The sequence below is a fragment of the Pistacia vera genome, unplaced genomic scaffold (assembly GCF_008641045.1).
Source record: "Pistacia vera cultivar Batoury unplaced genomic scaffold, PisVer_v2 Contig1592, whole genome shotgun sequence".
Taxonomy (NCBI): Eukaryota; Viridiplantae; Streptophyta; class Magnoliopsida; order Sapindales; family Anacardiaceae; genus Pistacia; species Pistacia vera.
In genome coordinates, this window is record NW_022195677.1 from 1 (window position 1) to 17,848 (window position 17,848).

Sequence of the window (17,848 nt, forward strand, 5' to 3'; positions counted from 1 at the left end):
TGTTCGCCAAGAGTCCTGTGCCGAGCTCATCCCGCTCAGGTCAGAGCGACCAGAATCTCCGATGTGACTTAGTTTCCAAGGTTCGATCCTCAAATCTTAGAAACTAGAGGGCTTCTGTTATGCCTGGGAAAATAAGGGCTGGCGTGGGAAAGTCACGTGAAGAGTGACCTGCTCCCGTCAGAGCAACACGCACACGTCAGACCTGCTACATGATATGGAGCTCACACGTGTCCCTTTCCCCTGCAATAAATCATGCGAAATCAGCTTCGGAAGAGAGCAATGAGACATAAAGCCGGATTATATCCTGACAATCACACCAACCCATGGATTTAATGATAATTACACGCTTTAGCTTGATATAAAATGAGGAAGACCCCTTCATTAAGGGGATTCGGCCATTTTAACATTGAAAAACTCTCTCTCTCTCCCTTGTAAACACATTTACTTTTCATAACTCCTCTGTAGTCAGTCCGCTTTGCGACCTGACCCACACTAATATCAATACAAATCAGTGGACGTAGGACTTGCTACCTTAACATCTGAACCACTTTAAAAGTTTTCTTTGCATTTATTTCACTCCATCTATTAGCTATCACGTGTGTTAATCCACCAATCAGCAATACGCACATGACAGTTAGTTGGTGCCAAAATCGAGCATCAACAAAGTGAATTTAATTCTTAAAATCAAAGACCAAAAGCTTCTTTTCAAAAGGAAATCGATTGTTTTTTAAAACTAAAATAAAATTAAAAAATAGAAATAAACTAAAGAAAGTAAGCCAATTTTTTTAATTTTTAGTTTTAATAAATTTTTATTACTTATTTTGAAAAATAGAATAGTTTAAATGATTGAATTACGTTTTTACCTTATATAAAGTTAAATTTAACTCTAATTGAATAATTAATGTTCTAATTAATAATAATCCAACTTAAGACACCTGGCTTAAATCGTGGGTTCTAGTGAAACTTTGAAGGACTTCGAACTTTGTATTTTTGCACAGTCCACCTAAACCAAAATTACAACATAAGTTCGATTATTATTTGCTCTGTAAATGAATCAGAAAATGGAAGAAGAGAGAGCAAAAGAAGAGGAAACATGGAGCAGAGAAACAGTCCCAAAAGTAATGAGAATTGTGAGCTCAAGGCTCCCTCAAAGAGATTTAATTTCTCTTCTTCTCGTTAGCCCATCTCTTCATCGTACTTTACTTTCATATTCCTCTCTTTGGCTGGTACCCTTTTCATCTCTATTTTTTATTTTTTTAATGTGTTATCAAGTTCATATCGGTTTTTGTGATGTGGGTTTTTGTTTATTTGTGCTTTTGGTTTCAGGTTATTGATTTGCGTGAGATGAATAATGCTGGAAATAGACTTATAGCTGCTCTTTCAATGGTGAGATATGAGAAGATTTTGATTTATGAACTATGTGGTTAATTGAAGGGAAACCAAAAAAAAAAGATGGGTTTGTGTTGAATGATAACGAGGTTTTAGTGGAAAGTATTGGTCTTGTGGCTTGAGAAATTGAACTTTGAGATAATATCTCTTAAAAGTTAATATATTTTTAATCCAAATGTTAAGGTTTGGAGTTAAAAGGATTTGTGGTTAAAATGTCGACTTAGTTTCTGGCATTTGGACTCACAGCTACTTGTTCAATGTGTGTTGTGTTTTATGAGAAGGTTTTGATTCATGAAGCTATGAATGTGGCAATTGAAGGTGAAAAAAAGATGATCAAGTTCATGAATTTTCCTTCGGAATTTTAAGATATGAAGTTAAAATGTTGACTTTGTCACCGGTATTTGGACTTGTAGCTGCTTTCAATGGTGTATTATGTTTCCTGAGCAGATTTTGATTCATGAAACAATGAATGTGCAATTGAAGGAAAAAGATAAAATTGATGGGTTTGTGTTGTTTCACGATGAGGTTTTAGTCACAAGTTTTGATCTTGTCGTGAAAGCTTTAACTTAGAGATATAAACTCTTAAAATTTCTTGATTTTTAATTCAACCAGTTAAGATTTAGATTTAAAAAGCGATTTTTGATATTGTTAAATTGGTTACTGACATTTGAGTTCGGATTGTTTGATAATGATGATTTAGTAGAAAGTTTGAATTTTGTGGCTTAAATTAGCTTTGAGATATAAAATCTTAAAAGTTTGTGTATTTTAATCCAAGTTCTAAGATTTGGAGTAAAAAAGTAACATTTAAATTGCCAAATTATTTCTGATGTTTGGAGTCTGTGCCAGTGAAATGTTAAATCACAAGAGCTTGACTTTTAGGAAATCAGCAGAAGTAAAATTGCTTAGTTTTGTACTTCATTTTTTGTCTTTTGCTTTATTTTTTAAGTATTATGGATAGTTATATGATCGGTTGAGAATTTTGTGTGTTTTGTAGCCTAGATATCAGAATGTGAAACAGATAAACCTTGAGTTTGCGCAAGATATTGAAGACAGACATCTCGACCTCCTTAAAACCAAGGTGATATTTTGTATCTTTAACTGGTTTAAAGTTGTTTCCATGTCATTTATTGAAAAATTTCTGTGGAATGTAAGATCACTTTCATGATTTCATGAAAAAAATATACCTGTTAAGAGATATAATGATCATCAAATTGGTAGTATCCTCTTTAGCAACTTTATGAGGAGTTGCTGCACATTTTTTGGTTGGCTTGATCTTAAATCAAATGCTGCATTCATTGCTGTATTTTTGCGAGCATGGACTTGGAAGAATATTTAAACTGTACTATTATTGTGGAGACCCATACATGGTATCTAGTTGAAGTATCTTTCTCAACCGTGACAAAAAAATATTTTAGGCATAAGATAAGTTACGGTCAATGGTTTTTTCGTCTGATAAAATATTATTGATGGAATTTTATTCATTTTTACAGTGTTTGGGTTCTTTGCAAAACCTGGAGTCTTTGAATCTGAATGGTTGTCAGAAGATCTCAGACAAGGGCATTGAAATTATAACTACTGCTTGTCCTAAACTGAAAGTGTTCTCCATTTATTGGAATGTAAGGTATTTTAAGATTTACTGATCTGCCATTACTATCAGTAGTTTAAGTATATGTTTCTGGAGTGTATTGTTTATTGATACTGATGAGTTTTGGAATCCAAATTGAACTTCAGAGTAACAGATATTGGCATACAGCATCTGGTAAAGAACTGCAAATATATTGTTGATTTGAACTTAAGTGGCTGTAAGGTAATTGATTACTATTTTCATTGCCATCTTGAATATAGATAGGAGGTTAGATTCAAAGTTTTGTTTTGTCCAACTAAAGCAATATGTGAAATTATAGAATAATTTTATCTCTTATAATGGGTTTTCTATTGTATAATCTGCTTATAGATAAACCGTCAAATTAAATAGAGATTATCTTGAAGGATTGTCATTCAATAAAGCGTTTTGTTGTTACAATGCAGAATATATCTGACAAGAGTTTGCAATTAGTTGCTGACAATTATCAAGAGATAGAATCATTGAACCTGACTAGGTATGTAATTGTGATTGCTGGAACAACTTCATATAAGGAGAAGCAAGGCTGAAATGGCTTCTTCTTTTATATCTCATGACATATGACTCTCACAGTTCATTTCTCATTTCTCAAGAATTGTATATTTAACTCATTTTAAAAGTCGTGACAACATGGTCCATGTTAATGTCACCAATACTATTCAGACAAGGGAAATAATTATTAGATAAATCCAAGACGTGCATAATTTATTCTCATAAATATTTGCTTGAGTACTGTATGCACATAATGAGACGAATAAATCGATTACTTCCAATGAAGAACTATATCTTTTGATTATGCTAGTGTCTCATAATCCTGTGGCGTTTTCCAGGTGTGTCAAGCTAACAGATGGTGGCTTGCAAAAAATTTTGCTCAAGTGCACCTCTCTCAAGAGTTTAAATCTTTATGCCCTTTCTAGGTATGCTGTGATCTTTTTTTTTTTTTTTTTTTTAATATGTCATATTTTCTTGTGTTTTTTTCATCAGGGATCTCTGTTTTATAGGACTGACTGCATTGTTTTTCTCCAGCTTCACAGGTGAAGCTTACAATAAGATATCACTTTTATCCCATCTCTGTTTCTTGGACCTATGTGGCGCTCAGGTATAGCTTGTGCTTTCTGAGCAAGTGTTTCACTCCAAAATTTTCGTGCTAATGATTGAGAATTGTTAAAATTATGATTTTCAGAATCTGTCAGATGAAGGACTTGCCTGTATAGCTAAATGCAAGAATCTTGTATCTCTCAATTTAACATGGTAAGCGTTGACCTTTAGTATTTTACTTGAGAGTAGATGAACTGGTTATAATTGAAAGTCTCTCCTTGGTAGGTGTGTACGTATCACTGATGCGGGGGTGATAGTTCTTGCTCAAGGTTGCACCTCTCTTGAATTTCTTAGGTAATTCCTGAAAAGAAAAATAGTACTAGATTTGGATTTTGAAAGCACCATAATTTTTGTTTTTTTGCAATTTATATATTGACTTCAGTAGTTACTTTATTTCACTCTCTTCTTTATGTATTTATTTAATTATCGGTAGGAAACAGTAAACTTTTCTAATTAATACAAGTTGTTAACAAAAGTGCAAAGTAACATGTTCTAGAACAGTCGAATTAATACAAGTATCAGAATCAGGAAATTCTAAAGAGTCGTCAATATTACATGAATTACATGAAGAATACCCAAAAAACAAGATGTGGATGATCCTCTCCTCTATTGTCTACAAAATTCTTCTCAAAATTTCTCATGTCATAATAGCACCTCTTCCCAGATGTAAAAAATTGAAAAGAAAAAAGTTACCTTGAAATTCAGCTGCATTGTAGCCCAAATTGAGCTTTATCCATAAGAAATGAAGAGTTTTCCCGTTATAATTGTTTAATATCTAATTTGTTTTTTTCTAACTTTATAATGCAAAAGATAGCCATTGATTCATAATTCAATAGCATAGAGGCTTTTTTACCCACCTCGGGAAACTAGTATGCTTTTCGATAACCAAAGATACTCGAGCTTGGAATGATTCAGCTCAGTGTAGCTTTGTAAAAAAGTGTGAACCATAATTGCTAGGCAAGAGGGCAATGGAGAAAAAAGATGGTGATTATTGTTGGTCTCCTAACACATAAGACATCATGGGGTAGAGAAACAAATTTTTGATTTCTTTGATGAATATCTTTCATTTTGACCCTTTGATGTGCAGTTGTCCAAGATAAAAGTTGAACATCACTAGGAATTTTGACTTTCCAAATTTTCAAAGAGGATTCGGAAAAAGGGATCGGGGAATTTCAATTAGGCACTCAAAATAAATTTTCTGAGAGAAGTTGTGTGACTTATTGAGGCACTCAAAATATCAGTTATCCTTGTGTCTTATGTATTGAATTAAATGAAAGCTCAATTAACAACCTTGGTTTTGGAATCCAACCTTTACAGCTAGTTTGCTAATTATGTTTTTATGGACTAAGCCAAACATGATATGTTCATTTAACGCTCAGCACTGATTTGCAGTGGACAATTTACAAGGGCCTTTCAATTTCACCCCTTGTAGGAAGTTGAGTAAAGTAATGTGCTTAAGAAAATGGAAATTATGAATTCTGCCACCAATATGCGAGTATATTTTTAATTTCATCAATTTTCACAAGTCTTGAGCTATATGCAGTCTAGTTGCCAAATCTTGAAACCCTTTCTTCCAATAAGCATGTAGTATCTAACTTGATTGTTCCCTGCTGTTGTAATAATGCCGTTTGAATGCTGTTACTTTTAGAACTGCAAAATTTGTTTCTCTTGATATATATAGTTATTTTTTTACTTATATCTGCAGCTTATTTGGAATAGTTGGGGTGACCGATAAGTGCCTTGAGGTCCTTTCAAGCTTCTGCTCAAAGACGCTTACAACTCTAGATGTAAATGGATGTGTCGGCATTAAGGTATGACTAGTTGTTTTTATAGGATTGTTTTTAAAACCTGTTCATGTACTGATCAGTAATTATCCGATAACCTACATAAGTGATTCGATTTCATGTTGCAACATGCCCCTTCAAACACTTACAGATCCATGTGCAAACACTGTCGTTTTGTTACCAGATAATTTTTCAGTGTTTCTCTAAGCATGAAATATATTTTTGTAGAAACGGAGCCGCGATGAACTGCTTCAGTTGTTCCCATATCTGAGGTGCTTCAAAGTTCACAGCTGATCTCCGAAGCTGCCATTTGTAATTCAATAAAGCGTTTTGTTGTTACAATGCAGAATATATCTGACAAGAGTTTGCAATTAGTTGCTGACAATATCAAGAGATAGAATCATTGAACCTGACTAGGGATGTAATTGTGATTGCTGGAACAACTTCATATAAGGAGAAGCAAGGCTGAAATGGCTTTTTCTTTATATCTCATGACATATGACTCTCACAGTTCATTTCTCATTTCTCAAGAATTGTATATTTAACTCATTTTAAAAGTCGTGGACAACATGGTCCATGTTAATGTCACCAATACTATTCAGACAAGGGAAATAATTATTAGTAAATCCATGAATAATTAATGTTCTAATTAATAATAATCCAACTTAAGACACCTGGCTTAAATCGTGGGTTCTAATGAAATTTTAAAGGACTTCGAACTTTGTATTTTTGCACAGTCCACCTAAACCGAAATTACAACTTACGTTCGATTATTATTTGCCCTGTAAATGAATCAGAAAATGGAAGAAGAGAGAGCAAAAGAAGAGGAAACATGGAGCAGAGAAACAGTCCCAAAAGTAATGAGAATTGTGAGCTCAAGGCTCCCTCAAAGAGATTTAATTTCTCTTCTTCTCGTTAGCCCATCTCTTCATCGTACTTTACTTTCATATTCCTCTCTTTGGCTGGTACCCTTTTCATCTCTATTTTTTATTTTTTTAATGTGTTATCAAGTTCATATCGGTTTTTGTGATGTGGGTTTTTGTTTATTTGTGCTTTTGGTTTCAGGTTATTGATTTGCGTGAGATGAATAATGCTGGAAATAGACTTATAGCTGCTCTTTCAATGGTGAGATATGAGAAGATTTTGATTTATGAACTATGTGGTTAATTGAAGGGAAACCAAAAAAAAAAGATGGGTTTGTGTTGAATGATAACGAGGTTTTAGTGGAAAGTATTGGTCTTGTGGCTTGAGAAATTGAACTTTGAGATAATATCTCTTAAAAGTTAATATATTTTTAATCCAAATGTTAAGGTTTGGAGTTAAAAGGATTTGTGGTTAAAATGTCGACTTAGTTTCTGGCATTTGGACTCACAGCTACTTGTTCAATGTGTGTTGTGTTTTATGAGAAGGTTTTGATTCATGAAGCTATGAATGTGGCAATTGAAGGTGAAAAAAAGATGATCAAGTTCATGAATTTTCCTTCGGAATTTTAAGATATGAAGTTAAAATGTTGACTTTGTCACCGGTATTTGGACTTGTAGCTGCTTTCAATGGTGTATTATGTTTCCTGAGCAGATTTTGATTCATGAAACAATGAATGTGCAATTGAAGGAAAAAGATAAAATTGATGGGTTTGTGTTGTTTCACGATGAGGTTTTAGTCACAAGTTTTGATCTTGTCGTGAAAGCTTTAACTTAGAGATATAAACTCTTAAAATTTCTTGATTTTTAATTCAACCAGTTAAGATTTAGATTTAAAAAGCGATTTTTGATATTGTTAAATTGGTTACTGACATTTGAGTTCGGATTGTTTGATAATGATGATTTAGTAGAAAGTTTGAATTTTGTGGCTTAAATTAGCTTTGAGATATAAAATCTTAAAAGTTTGTGTATTTTAATCCAAGTTCTAAGATTTGGAGTAAAAAAGTAACATTTAAATTGCCAAATTATTTCTGATGTTTGGAGTCTGTGCCAGTGAAATGTTAAATCACAAGAGCTTGACTTTTAGGAAATCAGCAGAAGTAAAATTGCTTAGTTTTGTACTTCATTTTTTGTCTTTTGCTTTATTTTTTAAGTATTATGGATAGTTATATGATCGGTTGAGAATTTTGTGTGTTTTGTAGCCTAGATATCAGAATGTGAAACAGATAAACCTTGAGTTTGCGCAAGATATTGAAGACAGACATCTCGACCTCCTTAAAACCAAGGTGATATTTTGTATCTTTAACTGGTTTAAAGTTGTTTCCATGTCATTTATTGAAAAATTTCTGTGGAATGTAAGATCACTTTCATGATTTCATGAAAAAAATATACCTGTTAAGAGATATAATGATCATCAAATTGGTAGTATCCTCTTTAGCAACTTTATGAGGAGTTGCTGCACATTTTTTGGTTGGCTTGATCTTAAATCAAATGCTGCATTCATTGCTGTATTTTTGCGAGCATGGACTTGGAAGAATATTTAAACTGTACTATTATTGTGGAGACCCATACATGGTATCTAGTTGAAGTATCTTTCTCAACCGTGACAAAAAAATATTTTAGGCATAAGATAAGTTACGGTCAATGGTTTTTTCGTCTGATAAAATATTATTGATGGAATTTTATTCATTTTTACAGTGTTTGGGTTCTTTGCAAAACCTGGAGTCTTTGAATCTGAATGGTTGTCAGAAGATCTCAGACAAGGGCATTGAAATTATAACTACTGCTTGTCCTAAACTGAAAGTGTTCTCCATTTATTGGAATGTAAGGTATTTTAAGATTTACTGATCTGCCATTACTATCAGTAGTTTAAGTATATGTTTCTGGAGTGTATTGTTTATTGATACTGATGAGTTTTGGAATCCAAATTGAACTTCAGAGTAACAGATATTGGCATACAGCATCTGGTAAAGAACTGCAAATATATTGTTGATTTGAACTTAAGTGGCTGTAAGGTAATTGATTACTATTTTCATTGCCATCTTGAATATAGATAGGAGGTTAGATTCAAAGTTTTGTTTTGTCCAACTAAAGCAATATGTGAAATTATAGAATAATTTTATCTCTTATAATGGGTTTTCTATTGTATAATCTGCTTATAGATAAACCGTCAAATTAAATAGAGATTATCTTGAAGGATTGTCATTCAATAAAGCGTTTTGTTGTTACAATGCAGAATATATCTGACAAGAGTTTGCAATTAGTTGCTGACAATTATCAAGAGATAGAATCATTGAACCTGACTAGGTATGTAATTGTGATTGCTGGAACAACTTCATATAAGGAGAAGCAAGGCTGAAATGGCTTCTTCTTTTATATCTCATGACATATGACTCTCACAGTTCATTTCTCATTTCTCAAGAATTGTATATTTAACTCATTTTAAAAGTCGTGACAACATGGTCCATGTTAATGTCACCAATACTATTCAGACAAGGGAAATAATTATTAGATAAATCCAAGACGTGCATAATTTATTCTCATAAATATTTGCTTGAGTACTGTATGCACATAATGAGACGAATAAATCGATTACTTCCAATGAAGAACTATATCTTTTGATTATGCTAGTGTCTCATAATCCTGTGGCGTTTTCCAGGTGTGTCAAGCTAACAGATGGTGGCTTGCAAAAAATTTTGCTCAAGTGCACCTCTCTCAAGAGTTTAAATCTTTATGCCCTTTCTAGGTATGCTGTGATCTTTTTTTTTTTTTTTTTTTTAATATGTCATATTTTCTTGTGTTTTTTTCATCAGGGATCTCTGTTTTATAGGACTGACTGCATTGTTTTTCTCCAGCTTCACAGGTGAAGCTTACAATAAGATATCACTTTTATCCCATCTCTGTTTCTTGGACCTATGTGGCGCTCAGGTATAGCTTGTGCTTTCTGAGCAAGTGTTTCACTCCAAAATTTTCGTGCTAATGATTGAGAATTGTTAAAATTATGATTTTCAGAATCTGTCAGATGAAGGACTTGCCTGTATAGCTAAATGCAAGAATCTTGTATCTCTCAATTTAACATGGTAAGCGTTGACCTTTAGTATTTTACTTGAGAGTAGATGAACTGGTTATAATTGAAAGTCTCTCCTTGGTAGGTGTGTACGTATCACTGATGCGGGGGTGATAGTTCTTGCTCAAGGTTGCACCTCTCTTGAATTTCTTAGGTAATTCCTGAAAAGAAAAATAGTACTAGATTTGGATTTTGAAAGCACCATAATTTTTGTTTTTTTGCAATTTATATATTGACTTCAGTAGTTACTTTATTTCACTCTCTTCTTTATGTATTTATTTAATTATCGGTAGGAAACAGTAAACTTTTCTAATTAATACAAGTTGTTAACAAAAGTGCAAAGTAACATGTTCTAGAACAGTCGAATTAATACAAGTATCAGAATCAGGAAATTCTAAAGAGTCGTCAATATTACATGAATTACATGAAGAATACCCAAAAAACAAGATGTGGATGATCCTCTCCTCTATTGTCTACAAAATTCTTCTCAAAATTTCTCATGTCATAATAGCACCTCTTCCCAGATGTAAAAAATTGAAAAGAAAAAAGTTACCTTGAAATTCAGCTGCATTGTAGCCCAAATTGAGCTTTATCCATAAGAAATGAAGAGTTTTCCCGTTATAATTGTTTAATATCTAATTTGTTTTTTTCTAACTTTATAATGCAAAAGATAGCCATTGATTCATAATTCAATAGCATAGAGGCTTTTTTACCCACCTCGGGAAACTAGTATGCTTTTCGATAACCAAAGATACTCGAGCTTGGAATGATTCAGCTCAGTGTAGCTTTGTAAAAAAGTGTGAACCATAATTGCTAGGCAAGAGGGCAATGGAGAAAAAAGATGGTGATTATTGTTGGTCTCCTAACACATAAGACATCATGGGGTAGAGAAACAAATTTTTGATTTCTTTGATGAATATCTTTCATTTTGACCCTTTGATGTGCAGTTGTCCAAGATAAAAGTTGAACATCACTAGGAATTTTGACTTTCCAAATTTTCAAAGAGGATTCGGAAAAAGGGATCGGGGAATTTCAATTAGGCACTCAAAATAAATTTTCTGAGAGAAGTTGTGTGACTTATTGAGGCACTCAAAATATCAGTTATCCTTGTGTCTTATGTATTGAATTAAATGAAAGCTCAATTAACAACCTTGGTTTTGGAATCCAACCTTTACAGCTAGTTTGCTAATTATGTTTTTATGGACTAAGCCAAACATGATATGTTCATTTAACGCTCAGCACTGATTTGCAGTGGACAATTTACAAGGGCCTTTCAATTTCACCCCTTGTAGGAAGTTGAGTAAAGTAATGTGCTTAAGAAAATGGAAATTATGAATTCTGCCACCAATATGCGAGTATATTTTTAATTTCATCAATTTTCACAAGTCTTGAGCTATATGCAGTCTAGTTGCCAATTCTTGAAACCCTTTCTTCCAATAAGCATGTAGTATCTAACTTGATTGTTCCCTGCTGTTGTAATAATGCCGTTTGAATGCTGTTACTTTTAGAACTGCAAAATTTGTTTCTCTTGATATATATAGTTATTTTTTTACTTATATCTGCAGCTTATTTGGAATAGTTGGGGTGACCGATAAGTGCCTTGAGGTCCTTTCAAGCTTCTGCTCAAAGACGCTTACAACTCTAGATGTAAATGGATGTGTCGGCATTAAGGTATGACTATTTGTTTTTATAGGATTGTTTTTAAAACCTGTTCATGTACTGATCAGTAATTATCCGATAACCTACATAAGTGATTTGATTTCATTTTGCCACATGACCCTTCAAACACTTACAGATCCATGTGCAAACACTGTCGTTTTGTTACCAGATAATTTTTCAGTGTTTCTCTAAGCATGAAATATATTCTTGTAGAAACGGAGACGCGATGAACTGCTTCAATTGTTCCCATATCTGACGTGCTTCAAAGTTCACAGCTGATCTCCGAAGCTGCCATGTTTTTGTAATGAATCAACAGGTTTTCTTCTCAACACTTGATAGTATGATGTCAGTATGATAACATCACCAGTTCGACCCGTTGGTCATGATTATGTCTCTGGTCTGACCATTGGACCTCCCGACCCAGGGATCGGCCCCTTGACTGAGTCAAGGCCCAGGTCAAGTATTAAAACATTTATTGCAAGTTGAAGAAAATTTTATCACACAAAATACAAATAAACCTTCTTTACCCATATGTTTCTTTGTACAAATTATTGGTTGCCATCGACAAATTTATGAGTCTATCCCACTTACACTTCTATTTTATATCTCATGAATCTCTCTTTAAATATGGAACATAAACCATCTCCTTCTGGAGATTAAAACCGCATCAATCAAATTATAGTCTTCTACACTTTCGTTTTTCATGCATGCGTTGACTGGGATTGTATGACTAAACACACAAAAGTTGATTGAAATTACAAATTTACTTTCGTTGGGAGAAAATAATGAGGTGGGAAGCATGTGAGACGTCTTCTCGGAAATTCTTGAAGCATATCATCAAATCAACTTTCCACCTCAACCACAAACTGCAAGTTTATGAAAGTTTTATCACACAAAATACAAATAAACTTGCTTTACCCGTATGTTTTCTGTGTACTAATGGTGGCCATTGACAAATTTTTTGAATCTATCTCACTTACATTTCTATTTTTAAATATAGAACATAAACCATAGCTTTCTGAGGTCAATTGATTATCACGTGGTGACAGTACAAAGGTTGTTGGATGGAAAGAAAAACGGGTGCATGGAAATGAATTCATATTGGAGAGTGAAACCGGGTAAGCATATGTTAATTGAGATTGTATGACAAAAAACACAAAAGTTGATAGAGATTTCAAATTTTACTTCTGTATAAGGGGAAAACATTAGGTGAGATGTCTTCTCCGAAATTGTTGAAGCACATTCAACAAAACACATCCCTTCTTCTTTAGGCTTAGGCATATGTTGATTGAGATTGTCTTACTAAAAACATAAAAGTTGATAGAGATTTCAAATTTACTTCTCCAGAATGGGAAAATAATGAGGTGGGAAGCATGTGAGATGTCTTCTCGGAGATTCTTGAAGCACATTCAACAAACCATGCCATAAAATCAAATTTGCCCATATGTTTTATCACACAAAAGACAAATAAACGTACTTTACCCACATGTTATTTGTGTGCAGAGATTGATAGATGGAAAGAATAATGACCGCGTGAAAATAAAATGAATTCATATTGGATACTGAAACTGTGTTAATTAAATTCTTTGTATTTTTTTTTACGCATATGTTGATTGATATTGAGACTTAAACCGCTTGAGAATTCATGGTTTCATTATCAAATATCAAAGAATAATTCTAAATATTCACTCAATAATTTTTAAAGATTTGAAGCCTAAAACTTTGGCTTTTGAGATTAGCCCTTGTCTAGTTTTAACGAATGCATATACTTTTCAACTGTTTTTAATGTAATTTGTAATCATATTTGCCTTGTTTTTAGTGTAACGAATGCATATACTTTTCACTTCCCATTTTCTTTTCACTTCCCATTTTCTTTGCATATACGTTGATTGAGATTGAGAGTGAAACCACATGAGATTTTATGGTTTCATTATCAAAGAATAATTTTTTGAATCTCCCATGTGAAAAGCATAAATAGGAGTAATGTTATTATATCCAACAAATTCTTGCAGTATTAAGTGGGACATTGGGAGTGGGATTGGTATTCACGTGGAGCGTGGTTTAATTAGATTGAGAAAGCGTTTGGGATGATATTCTACATTTTGTCAAGCCTTTGGTAGCAAGTTAAAAATTTTCATCTAGGATCCTTTTAAAAATTAGAATTTCCATTTTTCGGATATGAGTTAAGACTAGATGAAAAAGTTTTTATACTGTAATATTAAATATTAATTAATTAATATTGTAATTGTTGATATTAATTTTTAATTTTCATACTATTAAATTACCTAATTATTCATATATTAATTTCACATTTATGCTACCATTTTGACTAAATTTTTTATAGATTTACATTTCGTTTAATATCAATATTAGTTCATTATATAAACTTTTTATGGTTACAAAAACATTAATGAAATTTATAATTGCTAATCATTTTTTTAATCAAATTTAATTTATAAACATTATTTTTATCTTTACTTATAAAAGAAGTTAATGACGTGTACGAAAAAGGACAAACAAAAAAAAAGTTGAGTTAATTACAAGGGGATTGATTTGGTGGTCAAGAAGGTTTGCTCATTTTATTAACTTGTTGGGTTTAAAACACCTTGGAGCTACCTACCACAATTATAGTTTACCTAAAATATTAGCCTTGTAGGGTGTTTAATGGGTCCTTAGGATTAGTTGGCTTGTAGAGTGTTCAATGAACCTTGAGAATTAGTTGAGGTACGACAACTATGTATAAGCTGGTCTGAATATCCCGGTCATCAGAAAAAAAAAAAAAAGTTGGGTGTGCACCATAAGGGCCCATGTTGAATATTTTTTTTTCCCCAGGCCAGCTTGTGCGTACTTTAACTAATCTCTTGGAACTCTGAAGTTGATAGTCGGGTAAATCCCATCAATGACCACCCCTATTAGCAATCTAGATGGATCAAACTCAAGACTTCTTTAGTAATATACCCAAAAGTTATAGTTGACCGCTAGACCACTCAGTGGTGGTTATGCACAAAGATGATATTGGTACGTGTAGTTGTGTTAATGATTTCTACTAGCTTACTCTTGTTATTATAAATGCATCTAGACATTTGTTTTCTGGCTCGCCATTAAGTTCCTGGGCTTGATATGGATGTAGACCCTTGTGCTGCAATTCTAGTATTTTTGATACATAATAAATGACATAAAAATAACCACTCTGCTTAGCGGAAAAGGAAAGGGACGTATGGGATTTACCTAGAGCTGGGCATTTGGGACCGGGTCCAAAAGCCCAGCTCCAAAACCCGGTCCTAGGACCGGACCTTGAGAGGACCGGACCTAGGAGGCCTGGTCCCAAAACGGGACCAGGCCTAAGGAGGAGGGCCCGGGCCCTCCACTAGGCCCTCTTCCAAGGCCCGGGCCCTCTACTGGGCCCTCTTCCAAGGCGCCTGGGACCGGTCCCAGGCCTATGCCCAAATTTTTTTGTATTTTTACAATATAGTCCCCTGCCAAATTACATAAAACCTCCTGTTAATTTTAAAATAAATATAAATTACGAGGGCTAAAATAAAATTTTACAAAATTTATAAAAAAAAAAATCTTCCAGGTCTAAAAAATTTATAAATTTTATAAATTTTACCCCTAAAAAAATACTAAAAACCCTTTATAAAATTTCGTTTTGCCCCTAAAATATAAAAAAAATTAAGGGGGGAAAATAAAATTATCCAAGCCCCATGGGACCAGTCCCGACCAGGCCTAGGGCTTGGTCCGGGTCTTGATTTTTCTCATGGGCTTGGGACCGGTCCCAGGCCCATGAGTGACTGGTCCCATTTGGGACCAGTCCCAAATGGGCCCAGTCCTGGGCCTGGAAGGGACCGGTCCCTTGCCCACCTCTAGATTTACCTACTTGAATGAAATTCTAGCTGTAGCAATTGATGTTATGTTAGTGATTAACCAAATAATGTTGTGGATTGGACTAAATATCCACTCTGAGAAATTACTTGGTATAATTTTAACCATTTTTATTATGTTACCAAATAAATATTAAATATTAATTAATAAATATTTTAATTGTTGATATAATTAATGGCTTAATGCTAATTCCATCTTCTTGTGATATTTGATTTTTAACTTTCATACTATTAACCTAATTATTAATTTCACATTTATGCAACCATTTTACTAAAATTTTATAGATTAACAGTTCGTTTAATATCAATATTAGTTTATTATATAAACTTTTTTATGGTTTTAAAAACATTAATAAATTTATAATTGCTAATCATATTTTTAATTAAATTAAATTTATAAACGTTACTTTTATATTTACTTTAAAAGAAAAACTCAAAACTTAATTTATAAACATTAAGAGTTAGAAATTTGAATGTCGAACCATTCATGGCAAACCCTAGAAAATTGTACTAAGAATAAATTCATACTGGAGACTGAAACTGTGATAAAAGTTGTTGTTATGGTATTTCAATATACCAAATTTTAATTGCTTTGGACTGTTATGTGATTCGGACTGTTATGTGTTAAAAGCAATTGAAACTTTAATTGCTTTTGGACTGTTATGTGCAATTGATATCGAAGATTGCTTTTTTGTTGGACTGTTTCGTAGTAAAGGCAATGGAATTGTTCCAAGTTATTGCAATTCAAATGGGCAGTTATGATTTTAAAAGCCATTGATTGACTTTGGTTGCAGCAAGGGAAACGGGCAGAATTTCAAGTATAAAAAGGGGGTGGTTTTCTCATCTGAAAACACAACTTTTCACTTGGAAATTCTTTGTTGCTCTGTGGTTTTTTTAACTTTCCAACTCTCCTTCACCACTGTTATTTTTTTTATATTGTTCTAAATCTCTTTTAGAGTGTGCACTCTAAAAGAAGATTCGTCATTGTATCCTGGAGGTCAATCCGCTGTTGAGCCTTGTTGCACCACGAAGATTCTTCCAGTAGGGGCGGAATTTTGATCTTAAGGATAGTGCGTTTGCATGCCTTGACGCTGCCGTCTTGCTGCTATTTCGCTGCTGTGTTCGTTGCTGTTTCACTGCTGTATTGTTGCTGTATTGCTGCTGTCTCTCTGCTGTTCTTGCTGCTGTTTTTCCTGCTTTTTCATTGCTATTCTTTTGCTGTATCACTGCTGTATCTCTGCTGTTTTTCCTGCGGTTCTCTTGCAATGTTCCTGCTGTTTCACTGTTGTTCTTCTGCTGTTTCGTTACTGTTCTTTCACTGGTTTGCTGCTGCTGTTTTGCTGCCAATTTTTTGTATTAAAATCCAACAGAAACTGCATCAAATAAGTTCTTGTCTTTTTCACTTTCCTTCTGTTTTTATGTAGATGATGACTAAAAACACAAAGTTGATAAAGATTTCAAATTTAATTCTATAGAAGGGGAAAGTATTAGGTGGGAAGCATGTGAGATGTCTTCTCGGAAATTTCGTGAAGCACATTCAACAAAACACATCACTTCTTCTTTAGGCAAGTTGATTGAGATTGTCTCACTAAAAACATAAAAGTTGATAGATCGAGATTTCAAATTACTTTTACATAAGGAGAAAATAATCAGCTTGGAAGCATGTGAGATGTCTTCTGGGAAATTCTTGAAGCACATTTAACAAAACACATCATCAAATAAACTTTCCCTATATGTTTTATCACACAAAATACAAATAAACCCCATTTACCCATATGTTTTTGTATACAGGGGTTGCTAGATGGAAATAAAAACGGTTGCGTGAAAGTGAATTCATATTGGAGACTAAAACCGCTTCAATTAAATTATAGTCTTCTTCACTTTCCTTCTTCTTTACGCATATGTTGATTGAAATTGAGAGTGAAACCATGTGAGATTTCGTGGTTTCATTATCAAAGAATAATTCTAGATGTTCACTCAATAAATTAAATTGATATTTGGAGCCTAAAACTTTGGCTTTCTAGACCAATTATTGTGTAGTATTAGCAAATGCATATACTTTCTAGTTGTTTCTAGTGTAATTTGTAATTATATTTGCCTTGTTTAGGTGACTACTGAAAGCAAATAACCTAAGTTGTTGATCTACGGCTAGATCTGGCCGTCGAGGCCACAAAACTCCATATGCGTCGTCGACGGCCAGATCTAGCCTTTTCCGGCCAGATCAGCCACGGATCTAGCTGGAAAAGGCCAGATCGACGTGTTACGATACAGATCCGATGGGTCTGTGTTGTAACGCAATTTTTCGGTCAGATTCTGGCAGTGGTGGCCAGAATCTGGCAATGCGGGTGGTGGGGGTGTTTTTGTCATTTAACAAAATTTTTATATATGGGGGTGTTTAGTTAAATTAGCAAACCTAGGGGGTTTTTGAG

General features: G+C 33.5%; 2 protein-coding genes across 5 annotated transcripts; both read left to right on the forward strand.

Moving 5' to 3' along the window:
- The first annotated feature begins 994 nt into the window (after nt 1-994).
- On the forward strand, nt 995-6,186 carry LOC116125049 (F-box protein At3g58530-like). Its single transcript, XM_031410782.1, has 12 exons — nt 995-1,226; nt 1,327-1,386; nt 2,384-2,467; nt 2,880-3,010; nt 3,121-3,196; nt 3,418-3,488; nt 3,841-3,927; nt 4,037-4,109; nt 4,194-4,261; nt 4,334-4,402; nt 5,814-5,919; nt 6,121-6,186. Exons 1-12 carry the CDS (start codon nt 1,050-1,052, stop codon nt 6,184-6,186), a joined length of 1,068 nt encoding a protein of 355 aa, XP_031266642.1. The 5' UTR covers nt 995-1,049.
- Nucleotides 6,187-6,684: 498 nt separating this feature from the next.
- Nucleotides 6,685-13,707, forward strand: LOC116125048 (F-box protein At3g58530-like). Of its 4 annotated transcripts, XR_004127279.1 has the most exons (14): nt 6,685-6,857; nt 6,958-7,017; nt 8,015-8,098; nt 8,511-8,641; nt 8,752-8,827; nt 9,049-9,119; nt 9,472-9,558; nt 9,668-9,740; nt 9,825-9,892; nt 9,965-10,033; nt 11,445-11,550; nt 11,752-11,854; nt 12,539-12,656; nt 13,551-13,707. XR_004127279.1 is itself a non-coding variant. In XM_031410781.1 (13 exons), the coding sequence occupies exons 1-12, from the start codon at nt 6,693-6,695 to the stop codon at nt 11,815-11,817; spliced, it is 1,056 nt and encodes a 351-aa protein (XP_031266641.1). In that variant the 5' UTR covers nt 6,685-6,692; the 3' UTR covers nt 11,818-11,854; nt 13,551-13,704. The 4 variants fall into 4 exon arrangements, 3 of the variants coding, with proteins under 3 accessions (XP_031266641.1, XP_031266640.1, XP_031266639.1); XM_031410781.1 differs by lacking the exon at nt 12,539-12,656 and having other exon boundaries at nt 13,551-13,704; XM_031410780.1 differs by lacking the exon at nt 13,551-13,707 and having other exon boundaries at nt 12,539-13,056.
- Nucleotides 13,708-17,848: the final 4,141 nt, after the last annotated feature.

Bases quoted from the DNA above. Each gene is read 5' to 3' on its own strand.
- LOC116125048 (XM_031410781.1), top strand. From the start codon at position 6,693: ATGGAAGAAGAGAGAGCAAAAGAAGAGGAAACATGGAGCAGAGAAACA. The intron at 9,559-9,667 runs GTATGCTGTGAT...GTTTTTCTCCAG, and splicing joins AATCTTTATGCCCTTTCTAG to CTTCACAGGTGAAGCTTACA. The intron at 10,034-11,444 runs GTAATTCCTGAA...TTATATCTGCAG, and splicing joins ACCTCTCTTGAATTTCTTAG to CTTATTTGGAATAGTTGGGG.
- LOC116125049 (XM_031410782.1), top strand. From the start codon at position 1,050: ATGAATCAGAAAATGGAAGAAGAGAGAGCAAAAGAAGAGGAAACATGG. The intron at 2,468-2,879 runs GTGATATTTTGT...TCATTTTTACAG, and splicing joins TCGACCTCCTTAAAACCAAG to TGTTTGGGTTCTTTGCAAAA. The intron at 3,489-3,840 runs GTATGTAATTGT...GGCGTTTTCCAG, and splicing joins GAATCATTGAACCTGACTAG to GTGTGTCAAGCTAACAGATG.